Raw genomic sequence first — 13,323 nt, 5'->3', positions numbered from 1 at the left:
GCATGCAGATACGCCAATACCCAAAACATGCCGATGGGCGTGCAACAAATCGTGAAAGTCCGACTCATCATGACCGGATAATGAGTGAATATGTTCGCCCCATGCTGGAAACCAATGCCTGGTCGTTCGCGCGTACGGTCATGCAAACGGTGGCGCATTCGAATGATCATGTTCGTCCATGGGTAGGCTTTGCAAGACGGTGTCGCAGAAGCATGGATCGGTGCACTCGCAGAATGTCCGCGCCGCTTGCGGATCCCGAGCCAAAAAAGGAAGTGCCTTCTCCTTTTCACGCCCAAGTAACCCCGCTGTTAGGTGGCGTTAGCAGAGCCACACTCGCGCCATCTCTCGCAATGCGCTTCAACCACACCAACTGCCGCGGGCACCAAGTCATGCGGCAAAGCTGGATTACGGGAGTTATGCAGGAAAACAATATATCAGGGGACGCGTGAGAGTCACTTGTCCCCACACATTGTGCGAAGGGAGGGTGGTAGTGTTAGGAGAGATGACATAGCCTCTGTCCTTATCAGGACAGAGGCTATGTAATAAATAGGCTATAAACTACGGCGAGATGAGGCAAGTGAAAGTAATCAGTTGAAAACAAACAACTCGGAGTAAGATCCTGAGGGTCTAAATCATGTGGTAGGTAAACTTACACAACTCCCACAGAACAGTCAGTGAAGGCCAAATGGGGCAACAAAAAAAATCGAGGCCCAAGATTATATTGTAACACTAGTGCAGCAAAACATAAAACAAAACAGAAGTGCGGCATCCAGCTACAGCCGCACCAGCTGCACGCATACCAATAACAGCTGGAGTTATGCCCAGATGACAGGTAACGGCGCAGGAGTGAGGACCTTCTTTAGTTGCTCACGGAGGTTTGAGTTCATTACCGAATGTGTGCACCGGTGTCAGTCGGGGCTTTTACGGATACACCATAGTCCATAAAAATTTTCTTGCACAAGGGCAGAGAAGGTGGCATTATCTCCGTCAGACACGACAGTATCATTTTCGTCTTGCCTGTCTTGTTCTATAGAGCGCGTTTTCTGCCATGCTCTTCTGCGTGAGAACGCACCGTTCATAAAAAGAAACAAGCATTGAAGATTGGCCACGAGAAGGTGCAACGCAGAAAAAAAAATGACTGGTGGCGTTCGTCACCAGGCCCTATGCTTCAGCGTTCGTGACTCGACAAAAAGCGGCCGAAGCATCGCGCTCAAGCTCATGCGTCACATAGTTTTGTGCCACTTGCAAGAGGGGCACCTCGCGGCTACATTCTGATATCACCGGTGTGCCAGGAAGAAGCGTGGAAGCATGCATGCTTGCAGTCTCGGAGGGACGCGCATGCATCGGTCTCTACAACAGGGGTGCGCCGCTAGAAGGGGAGGAGGTTCATTTCAACACGTGCTCGCACACCCAGAAATATTTTGTGGGTGAGTGTACATTCTTAATTTTGGGGAATCCTCGGCGCATGCACACACATGCAGTTTGTGTTTCGATCCGCCAACCGCACGCGGCTTGCTCCGCCAATTACTTCACTCACTCAGTTCGTCGTCGTGCGCTCCCCGCATGCCGATCACGCGCACATGCTTTCTATGTTCTCCCTCCCCGCCACACACCGTTGCCTTCCGTCCTGTGCCTGCTACTCTACACAGTTGCTTACCTTCTCGTGCTTGCGACGCTACACCACCTGGCATTGGCCCAGTACCCTCACAACCTTGATGTGAGAAAATCCGTATTATCAGCACTTGACTTCATTTTATTGAAATATTGCCTTTCATAAAAATAAGTACAGTCGCTGGCCGATTTTTCTTACATGGAAGGCACCATTGAAAGCTCTGGATTATGGGGCAATTGAAAAAAACAAATTTTCATAAAAAAAATTATTTTGTTGAATTTGAGGTTTGGCGATTTGCCATGCGAAGCTATTGCGTCCACTCTGCCACTGCGGCTGGTGAAGTTGCCTGCAGTGGGACGATGCTATCAGCAGACCGCTGTCCACACAGTCCAATGAATGCAACATCAAAACTTGTCAAATGTGGCGAAGAAAGCTTCAATGTAAGATCACTTGAAATCAAGGCGATTGGTGACAACCCATTGTTCACTGACACATATTTGTTGTAGATTTGTGACCTTGCATGCACGTGTCATATCCAAGAAACCAAACAAGATCTGGTAGGGCGTTCAAAATTTTGGTAGCCTTTATGCACTATTTCCAGTGTTGGTTCTTTGAGTAAAAAAGTTATAGTTCCACACGAGAGGTGAAGCATTGATAACGATAGCAAAGTATTAGACATCAAACAAAAGTTCATAATTTTATTGGCTGTATAAATAGCAGTAAACATTCTCTTACTTGATTAGATTAACAAGCATGATGGCACATTTTCATAGGCAAACTTAAACAGGTCTCGTGTGATGGCCACAAACACTCACTACCTCAACACTGGCATGATGAAGAGTGCAGGCAAATCTGAGTGAATGCATCTGCCTCTTACTTCAATGCATCTCAAAAAGGGGATATTATGGGACCTCCAGCACTAAACGCAAGTGAAGACGGCACATTACAGGCATTACCTCCACGATAAAAGCTAGTGGAGAGTAAATGCGGCCTTCTCCCCCAGTGCATGCTTGTTCACGTTACCGCACGCTTGCTCACCCCCACTTTTGTGCACATCGAGCCACCTTTCCTTCTCAGCTCACCCTCACACCCATAGAACATGTTGCATGGGGGCACAATAAGATCTTAGTGCTCTTCGACTTTATACGAAACCTGACAGCATGGGGATCTAACTTTTTGCACTACTGGTACCGAAACTCAACTTTACCGATCACATGCTTTTGTAAGTAGACATATATATTTCAGCCATTTGACCGTCAGCAATGTGCCAGTTTCCATTTATTGCATCATGTTGCTTCATTGTGGAAAATTAATCTCGTTATATTGACGTGGGTACTTGTTTAACTTTATCAGGGGACCACGTTTAACTAACAAACGTCATTGCTCAGTGCAGGAAGCGCCTGTATGTATCGGAAGTTTCTTGTATGTTATCGATAGTTGGTATCTGCTGTCTGTTGTCACCGAAGTTTGTGTAATCTGATTGCATATATGTGCGACGTGAATTGTGTAGTACTTTCTGGAAGACATGCCGTCACCAGCGATCACTCTGGAACCTTCGGTGACTCATGTATAAAAGCCGACGCACTAGACCCGCTGATCAAATTTCACCGGTCGCTGACTGTGTTCACCGCTATCGTTGTGCTTTGAGTGTAACTTGCCTTTGTGGGCACAGGTTGGCCCAATAAAAGTCTCTTCATTCATGGTATTGCTACTGTGTTCTTTACCGTCACTACTACATGACAATATTGTAGTTTGTTATATTGAGGTTTAATTATACATGTAAAATGCAGGAATGCTTTTATAAGACAACCATTGCACTCATTTGAAATAAATTTGTTGTATCTGAGAGAGAAAGTTAAGTTTAGGGACTCTAGGAAGCAAAATTTAGATTTATGACCAGAAAGTTATGAAAAAAATTTACCAATATTTGTAAGTGTAAACATATGGAAGTGTGGAGTTTATAAATCCACAACTATGCACCAAAAACAGATATTGCCTTTTTGTAAGCTGCATCTGTTAAATTGGTGAAATAAGATGTTGCTTCTATTTTTGGTTCTGAAATACAGTTGAACCCTTTTATAACAACATTGGTTTTAACAATATATCGGCTATAACAATGAGCAACTGAAGCACCGTCAACTTTTGTATCTGTTCTTTGGTAAAATAAACCATTTACTAAAATGCTTCCATGACACATTATTGGTTATAACAATTAAATCTGGCTACTAGATGTGTCTGCCGAAAGGAAAAAGAATTAATATACTCAAGCGAGAGGAGGTAATGCGGGCTGCTTTGTTACACCTGCCTTTTTTTTATGCACGCTACATTGCACACCTTTTTCACATTGTCTCGGTAAAAAAAGAAGAAACAAAAAACGAAACATTTTGCCACGCCCACCTTTGTTCTGTGCACCCTGCCTGGCACACCTTTGTTGCATCACATCGCGTGCCCCTTCCATCCATCCTCTTGCCAATGTTGGTAGGGTGGAAGAGAGATGGAAGAGGGGCGACAAAAGTGTGCCGCGAAGGGTGCACAGCACAAAGACGAGCGTGGCGATGTAGCTGTCTTTTTATTTTTATTTTCCGGGATTTTGCACCCTTTTTTGTTGTGCAAGCACCCAGTATCCAGATTTAATTGTTATAGCCAATAATGGGGTATAGGAGCATTGTGTAGTAAGCAGTTTATTTAGCTGTAGAACACACACTACATGGGAGAAAGGAAAGGTGTTATATTTATGCAAAGGCAGTGTTGCCATGTTTAATCAGACAGATTCCTTTTTAACCGTCGTGGGCACCGCCTAATACTTGCGAACTTAATTTTGTGCAGCAAGGGATGGGTGGAAGTCGTCTCAGTGCCCATAGTGGCACTCAGCCTGCAGTATACCTACCACCCCATTCCTCCATTGGACTTTGCACACCCACTGGATTTCGATGTGACAACACCTGAAAAGGAAGAGCTGCTGCTTTCACCAATCCGTCCGCCCAAAAAGCGTGCAGTACTGGTAGCCCCAGATGACTTTGATCCAGGTTCCATGGTGCCCGATGTTCTTTCACTGGAGCTCGAGATTGGACCTTCGGTAAGTCCTTTCCTTGCAAGTTCAGTGCTTTTATCAATGTGTGGGTTGTATATGGTATATAGGTTGAGCATCCGACAATGAAGTGTGTTGTTTTCTTTCTGAAGTTGCTAAAAACAGTGTTTTATTCACTGGGTAAGTGCTTCTACGTGCTTTTGAGGGAATCCATCCTAGCCCCAGCCCCCTTACCATGTGATAACTCTTTATGACAGACCTTGTTCTGTATATAAAGGGTTGCCAATTTTCCAGTGGTTAAGAGCTTCATCCAAGGGGCAGTAAATGCCACACAGCAAGCCATCAAATTTTTCTCAAGTGTTTCCCATGTGCCTCGACAGCTTACTGTCTTATATGTGCTTTGTAGTTTCGAAGGTTAATCTGTCTGTGGGTAAAATGCTTTGTGCAAGTTGCCTCCATGTTTTATTAACATGTTCACTGCTGTAGCATTTCTTGAAATCCCTATTCCAATGCATGATTGGGTTGCTTGTTATATTCTGGTGCATCGTGACCAGTGATGTAAGGGTAGGCAAGAAATCTGTAAATATTGGGAAACAAGAAATGTTTGTCTTTATTTTTTTTTTGCTCAGCACAGAGAAAGTGGAAAGATACCATTCAAATTTACACACACAGTTATGCTTGCCATTTTCTTATGTGACACATACAATTCTAGAAGCAATGACAATGACAAGAAAACAGTAGCACAGTTTTCAAGCATCTTTGTATGCCTTCATTTCCATTTTATAACGTAGCGTAGCTTTCAAACGTAGCGAAATACAGGACCCCTATGGGTTTTAATCCAAGAATGGCATCTGGGACTCCGCGAAGCATGTGGAAACATCAAGCTGCTGGCAAGGCCCTTGCACTAATAGGTCCCTGATGTCCGTATATAGCTCCTCTAGACTGCTGCAGGTACCTTCACCATGTGCCAGCTGGGATCGAAGCTGGTTTTTGTTTCATAATGTTCATAAGAAGCTTCGCAACAGGCTCACAAGTAAACATGTTCGAAAACTTGTCTATGTACAATCAAATTTGAGTGGCGAAGCAGCCGAGATCGATTCTAATGTGAGTCTGTTCAGCGAGAGTGACTTGGGCACTGAGCAACCTTTTTGTCAGTTATCACATTGACAATCTTTCATAGAAGAGAACAAGGCGTTGATTTCATCGTCTCCTTTGAATTCTTGCAAAGACTGCTTGCATACTGCAGGAAAGCCCTGCACAGCTGCACGGAACTGCTGTGACCTATGTTGCAAAAAAAAGAAGAAAAAAGAAAAAAAGGAAATAGAGTATGTATGCACATGGGATTAACTGAGACACTTTCAATCTCAGTTGTTCCTTTGCAGTATCAACACACTTCAAGAAGAGCCATCTCACTTAATTCATCAGCCTAATGTGATATCACACATAGGCTTAGTATGTAGTGGAAAGTAGCTCCTTTTATCATTCCTTTGGCTATAGGAAAGGCCTATAGACATTATGCACTCCGCGGCTTGGTGCATGAGATTACTAAATTTTGGGGAATTCTTCAAATGTTCCTAAAGCACATGAACATAAGTGACCCCATTAAACTTGTCCAGTTACTCTGCAAGATGAATGAAAATAGTGATTACAATTAAACCTTGATATCAACAAACTTCAGTATGAAAAATTCTCGATGTAATGAAGTATTTAACTTTTCATAATCTCTTGTCCATAGAACACCATGTAATTAGGACCTCAATATAACGAAGTGTGTTTGTATGCGATTTCAAAATAATGAAATTTTGCTTCCGCAACAAAAAAATGCAGAGACAATAAATCGAAACTTACATGGAGAGATGGTCAAAGGATTGAATTGCAAGCAGCTGCTTGCAAACACACCTCTCAAATCACGCACGGTGTGACAAGAGCGACCGCCGAAGTGATGTGGCGCCATGTTTAGTATAAAGTCAAAGTGCGATAAGATCTTATCATGCCCCACACACTTTGGTGCTTTAGGTGCGAGTGAAAGTGTGTGAGGATGAAAAAGAAAGATGATGGCTTCACGCACGAGCGCAGTCTCCCTGTGCAAGCAAAGGGAAAGAGCGGAGGGGAGCGAGCTCGCGGTACGCGATTAAGTGCATGCAAGGAGCGGGGGGTAAGTTGGCGCGCATCACAATTTCTGGCGTGCGTCTCTGTTGTGGCTGCGCATGGGTGTAAGCACAGCTGAGTGCATACGCAACCGCGCACCCTTCTTTAAGCCCAGACCACACATATGCTTGTGCACCCGCGCAAGCTCATGTCTATGCACCTTGCACTTGCCGCACCTCGTGAGGAATGGTGGTTTGCGTCCACAACGATGCGCGACAGTGTGCGCTCACTGAGCGCACGCATAGGTGCCTTTGGCAGATGCCAATTCATACTTCATTATCGACAATGTTTCAAAATGCTTCGATATCTATAAACATAATTGTAATATTTTTATAGCGCTTCGATATCTATAAACATAATTGTAATATTTTTATAGCTGTTAGATCAGAACAAAAAAGGAAAGAAGAGGCACTTTCTTGCAAGATATAAATCTGATTCACTGAGAGTTGAATATAGCATACCATAGCTGCGTAGTCAGGCATGCCGACGTGGGGCAACCCAAGCACGCGATAACAGAGAGGAGCTGTTGACTGAGATTGCGCCACGTTTCGAAGCGTACATGCTGTGTCATGTCGTCTGTGCATGCGTGGGTGTGCGGAAGTGAGCTTGCGCATGTCCGCAAGCGTACATGTGATCTGGGCTTTAAAGTAATCTGCTGCATGTGCAAAGAGGGGGCATGCTGAAACGGCATGGCATCATGTAAGCTGTCTTCCAGTGCAATTAATGTTGAAGGTTGCCTAATCAGAGTTTTGGTGACCCCTTGGAAAGAGAGGCAGATGAAGCATTCACTCCCTGCTGCCGGCACTTTTTATGATATCATCATTACAGTGTGGGTGACACTATCATCCACGGGGGAGAATGTACATGAAAGTGTGGCCGGCTTCGCCTAATTTGTACCGCCTTTGTGAAGATATCGTCGACAGGGCATTAAACCGTATCATTCGTCGCCGACTCCCAAATTCTTCAAAATGAATTGTTTTCTTATTTGAATTTGCTTTTTTCGATTGCCTGTAATTCAGAAAATTCTGTAGCCCCTTTCCATGTAAGAAATATCGATCAGCAGCTGTACTCATTTGCATAAAAGGTCAAATTCTGATACAACAAAATTTCAATATAACGAAGCAAATTGCCAATTTTACCTACTTCGTTATATCGAGGTTTAAGTGTATTGTGTTTGCATTTGTGCGATGAAACAATAAAGGGCATTGACTCTACCAGTAAAACTTTGTTAATTTGTTCATTGTTGATTTGGACTCTTCGTCCCAGCAAGTGTACACATTACTCAATAGCATCAAACTCATTAATACAGAGGCTGCTTATTGGTTGACCCGGGAAACCTTGGAGCATAGCGTGCCGCATAAGTGAAACAATGTGGCAGCATATGTCATGCCACATCACAACGTTGCACCTTTTTCTGGTTTGTTGCAGCACTCCTTTGGCCGTGGTTGCCATCTGTAGTTCCTCCAGTTGTGACCGTGCATTAGTTGTGACAGCAGTTGCAGCAAGCAGTCGTTTCATTCTCACTTGGCGTGAGACATAGAATATTATAAAAGAATATTATAAAAGAAATTGCAGAAGCTGTCGAGTATTAAAGATAGATCTACTTTGGCCTACAGGCAGCCATTGTTGGTTGTAGTAAACTTGCAATTTACTAGCTGGCTAACTTGTGGCAGTGGAATTCAGAAAGAGGTATGTGCGCAGTAAGATATAAATTCAGATGAAGTAAACTGTTTGCTGCAAGTGCTTATAAGTGTTGCAAGATGGTGAGAGTTGCAGCTTCCGCACAGATTTTTGTGCAGGGGAGCAAGAGAGTTCAATGAAGGCGTGCTGTACCATCCCTTGTGGGAAAAGATACTTCTGCCGGGTTTATTCGCGCAGAGTGCTAAGCCATCCAATCATGGCAAACTCAACGTAACAAGCCTAACATTAGCATTCTGCCAGTCGTGAACCCGTCACTTTCTTCATCCTTTTCGATGCACCGTGCGAGCACAATTTCCAAAATCCTCCGCAGCCGACAATGTCATTTGCACAATTCCTGGGGACAAAGAACTTGAAGCAGTCTCGTAAGCTCTGTATCGTTTTCTAGTCGGACTTTGCATGCTCTGACGTACCCATCATTTAACTACTTTTGCTAATTTCGAAAATGTAATGGTTACTTTGTCATCTCTAATAATGACAAGGTCATCACTCTTTAAACTGGTATCAAGCTTTTGTGATCTGCTGTGCAGGCTTCTTAGTGTCAAGATGTATTGTGTAGTGTGTCTGTGCAACCTGCCGAGTTCTCGCTAGGACGTGTACCCACCAAAAAGTGCAAGAGTTAAAGGCAAGAGTTTGACATAATAGTTCTGCGGGTTTCTGCAGAACTGTTACCTCAAAGTCTTGCCTTTGCTACTGGTTTTTGTCAAATTCGACTTCGCCCTACCATCTGCCAGCCGCCTGGTTCGCTCAGATGGTAGAGCAGCTGCCCCAAAAAGGCAGTGGTCCCGGGTTCTAGTCTCGGACCAGGACAAATTTTTTTTCAACTGCAAGGCTTTTCTTTCGAGGAACCCGTATGGGTTTCCTTTGTAGCATTTGCTACGAACGGGTGGATGTCTGATTTTCCCTTTATTAATTACTTCTCTCCACCTTGCGGGTTTCCGCAGAACTATTACGTCAAAATAAATGACTCCGAAATAATTCCCCCATCCCACAAAATAATTCGATGCGACCGCACTGGGTGAGGAGGGGGCGTTGCCTTGATCGCAAAAAGGGAGATAAATTGTGTCCAGCTTCCAAACATACCACAGCATGAAAGCATTTGGTGTGAAGTTAAACATTGAGATTTTTCTGTTTTAGTCGGTGCCGTGTACAGGCCTCCCAAAAGCCCAGTGTCATTCGTGGGATCTCTTGCCGTCTACCTAGAGCACATGCTCCAACCTAATCATAAAGTTTTGATGGCCGGTGACTTCAATCCACCAAGCGTTGATTGGGAACAGCTTATCAATCTCTGGCTCTCATGATGCTGACAGTGCATGCGTCCTTCTTGTTTCTATGTTGTTTCATGATCTTAAACAGGTTGTATTACATCCCACACGTGTCACAGGTCTGACCCAATTGATTCTTGATCTTGTATTTATGAAAGGCTTGTCGGAAAATCCTACTGTTGTCTTAACTGAAGGTATAGCGGACCACAAACTTGTACATGTGGACTTGGAAATATATAAATGCATCCAAGTCACACTTATCATGCAGTCCTTTCTAGATTTTTCATCGGCTGATGACGAATCCATCTTGGATTGCTTACACCTTTCCCATGATGAATTCAAACGTGATGATGACGTCACATTTCTCTGGGACAAGTTTAACTCTGTTGTTAGGTATTGTATTGATAAATTCATACTGATGCGTAGAAAAAAAACTAAACATCATAATCCATTGATCACTCGCGAAATCATTCATGTCAAGTGTAGAATAAAGCACAAACGCAAGTATAACCTGTGGGAGATATGGGCAAGCGCCTTCCCTTTCGGCGCCCAAGTAACCCCGCAGCAGCGCGACAGTCGCGCCATCTCTCGCACCGCGCTTGTACCACTCCGACCGCCAGGCCACGCGAGTCGTGCGGGAGAACAGCATATCAGGGGATGCGCTATGCGGGAAAACATCAGGGGACGCGCGAGAGTCGCGCATCCCCACAAACCTAGCCCAGAATACCGAATTCCACTCTTTAAGGGATGCTTTACTCATCAAACTACGTAACACCTGTTACAAGTTTTATAATCAGACTATGATTACATTCTTAAAAAACTCCCCAGGCAAGCTTTGGCATTTCCTGTCCGACTCTAATCGAAGTGTTCAGCAGCTAAGAATAAACAACAGCGTAAATTCTAATCTTAATGATATCGTCAATTAATTAAATGACACATTTTATAAAGCATTCGCTCGACCTCCAGTTCTCAGTGCCCGTGATAAATCATATACGCCATCTGCATCTCAATCAGTTTCTGACGTTTCAATTAGTCGCGAATGAATTCTTCCTATGTTGCTTGATATTGATGTAAGAAAGTTGCCTGGAGCCGAAGGTTTGCCTAACAACTTTCTTCGATGCTACTCCGAACTAACTTCTGAATTCCTATACACCCGCCGTGGTTGCTCAGTGGCTATGGTGTTGGGCTGCTGAGCACGAGGTCGCGGGACCGAATCCCGGCCACGGCGGCCGCATTTCGATGGGGGCGAAATGCGAAAACACCCGTGTACTTAGATTTAGGTGCACGTTAAAGATCCCCAGGTGGTCGAAATTTCCGGAGTCCTCCACTACTGCGTGCCTCATAATCAGAAAGTGGTTTTGGCACGTTAAATCCCATAATTTAATTTTTTTTTAATTCCTATACATTATTTTTAATGCATCCCTTAAACAGAGCTCAGTACCAAAAAACTGGCTCATGGCCAAGGTAATACTGGTGTTTAAATCAGGTAATAAACTTGTTCCTAACAATTACAGACCTATTTCCCTCATAAGCACATGTTGTAAGCTCTTGGAGTATATTATCGCTAACCACATATCTAACCACTTGGAAGCGATTAATTTTTTTGTTAATTTTCAGCATAGCTTTTGCAGGAAGTTTTCAACCTCAACTCAGTTGTTATCTATTGTACACAACTTTGCCAGTGCCATAGATGACTGCCTGCAGATCGATGCAATATATCTAGACTTGTCAAAGGCATTTGACCGTGTGCCTCATGTAAATCTAATTGAAATACTTAAATCACTTGGACTACCAGAATATATAGTGCATTGGATTCAAGCTTATTTAGCGAATTGTGTTCAGTTGGTGGAAATCGATGGTGTGAAATCTAATAGCCTGCCTGTCTTATCCGGTGTACTGCAGGGGTCAGTGTTGGGACCCCTGCTGTCTCTTATCTATGTAAATGATATTGCTAAAAATTTGGATCCTAATGTCAAGGTGAAATTGTTTGCTGATGATTGTGTCATTTATTCTGCTGTCAGGAGTTCTTTATGCCAGGATACACTTAACAATAGTCTTTGTAAACTCGCGGACTGTTGTGATGACAGAGAAATGCAAATAAACTTTTCCAAAACAGTTTCAATGACAATAACACTGAAACGAAAACCACTACTTTATACTTACCACATTGGCAATCGGAACCTTGAATCTATTACCTCTGTGAAATACTTAGGCATAACAGTTAACAGTAATCTCAAATAGGACACCCATATTAACAACACATGCAACAAAGCCTTAAAAAAACTTTGCTTTCTACGCAGAAAGCTAAAGAAGTCACCTTCATCTGTCAAGCTTATCATTCCCTCGTACACCCAGTCCTAGAGTATGCTTCCATAGTGTGGAATCCGTTCATTAATAAGGAAATTGATTAACTTGAACGAATTCAGCGCCTGGCAGCACGGTTTATTTGCTTCGATTACAAAACATCATGATCAGTTTCTGGCATTTTAGGCCAACTTGGACTGGATCTGATCCATGTGCGCCGTAAAATCACCAGGCTGAAATTTTTTTACTCGTTGTTTCATAATCAAACAGGTTTAGCAAATGCCACATATATTACTCATGCTCCACAAAGGTCGTCGCATAATTTTCATTCTAAAGTTGTCCAGTCATACTTTGCTCGCACTAAAATCTTTCAGAAATCATTTTTTCCACTTACAAGCGAAGAATGGAATTATTTACCGAAATGTGTTGTTGACTGCACATGTTATGTTTTGTGGGAGATACGGGGTTCTCCTCCGTACTCTTGGGACAAAGGAACGACAACACAGTAGTGCAAACAATCACAAGGGCATTCATTGCACCTTTCATAGATCAATGCCTGCTAGCCGAGTTGCTATCCACAAAACATGCCGATGGGAGCGCGACGAATCTAGAAGTCCGACTCGCCGCGACCGCATTGCGAGCGAATATGTTCGCCCCATGCTGGATCCCAACGCCTCGTCGTTCGCGTGTACAGTCACGCCAACGGTGTCCAAGGCGGCCACGCGAGACGGTCTCGCAGAAGCATGGTCGGCGCAGCACGCGGGCGGCACGTCCGTCCCGCTCGCTTCCCGAACCCAAAGAGGACGCGCCTTGTCTCTCGGCGCCCGAGTAACCCCGCCGTGACAGTCGCGCCATCTCTCGCACCGCGCTTTTACCACCCGACCGCCGCGGGCGCCAGGCCACGCGAGCCGTGCAGGAAAACAGCATATCAGGGGATGCACTATGCGGGAAAAACATCAGGGGACGCGCGAGAGTCGCGCATCCCCACAGTTTCATTTGAAAATAATGTGACGCAGCAGTTGTCACGACGTTTATTCCGAGTTGAAGATGCGGCGAACCGACCACGCCCACAGCACGGATCACACTCGAGAGCCAGCCCCACAAGCGATGATGAAGAAGAACCCCATATGAACCCCACATGATGATCATGCACAGATGACAAAGAATAGCTTATAAATGGCCACACTAATGTCCCCTCGCGCGAGAGCGGCCATCCTGGCTGCAATTCAAAGGGGCGGCGAACGCCTCGTGAAAGGCTTCATACGGGA

General features: G+C 44.3%; 1 protein-coding gene across 6 annotated transcripts in view; it reads left to right on the top strand.

Annotated features, from left to right (window-relative positions):
• Window positions 1–13,323, top strand: part of tweek (transmembrane protein KIAA1109 homolog tweek) — a 647,796-nt gene that overhangs the window by 117,040 nt on the left and 517,433 nt on the right. For all 6 annotated transcript variants that reach the window (XR_008613545.1, XR_008613544.1, XM_050182732.3 and 3 more), the window contains exon 13: window positions 4,439–4,688. Coding sequence is in view for 4 of the 6 variants with exons in the window: in XM_050182732.3 (XP_050038689.2) it covers window positions 4,439–4,688 (250 nt within the window). In the remaining 2 variants the exon portion in view is untranslated. The remainder of the gene's footprint in view (window positions 1–4,438; window positions 4,689–13,323) is intronic.

The sequence above is a fragment of the Dermacentor andersoni genome, chromosome 4 (assembly GCF_023375885.2).
Source record: "Dermacentor andersoni chromosome 4, qqDerAnde1_hic_scaffold, whole genome shotgun sequence".
Lineage (NCBI taxonomy): Eukaryota > Metazoa > Arthropoda > Arachnida > Ixodida > Ixodidae > Dermacentor > Dermacentor andersoni.
The sequence above is the reverse complement of the archived record's forward strand: the minus strand, read 5'-3'. Positions and strand labels throughout refer to the sequence as shown.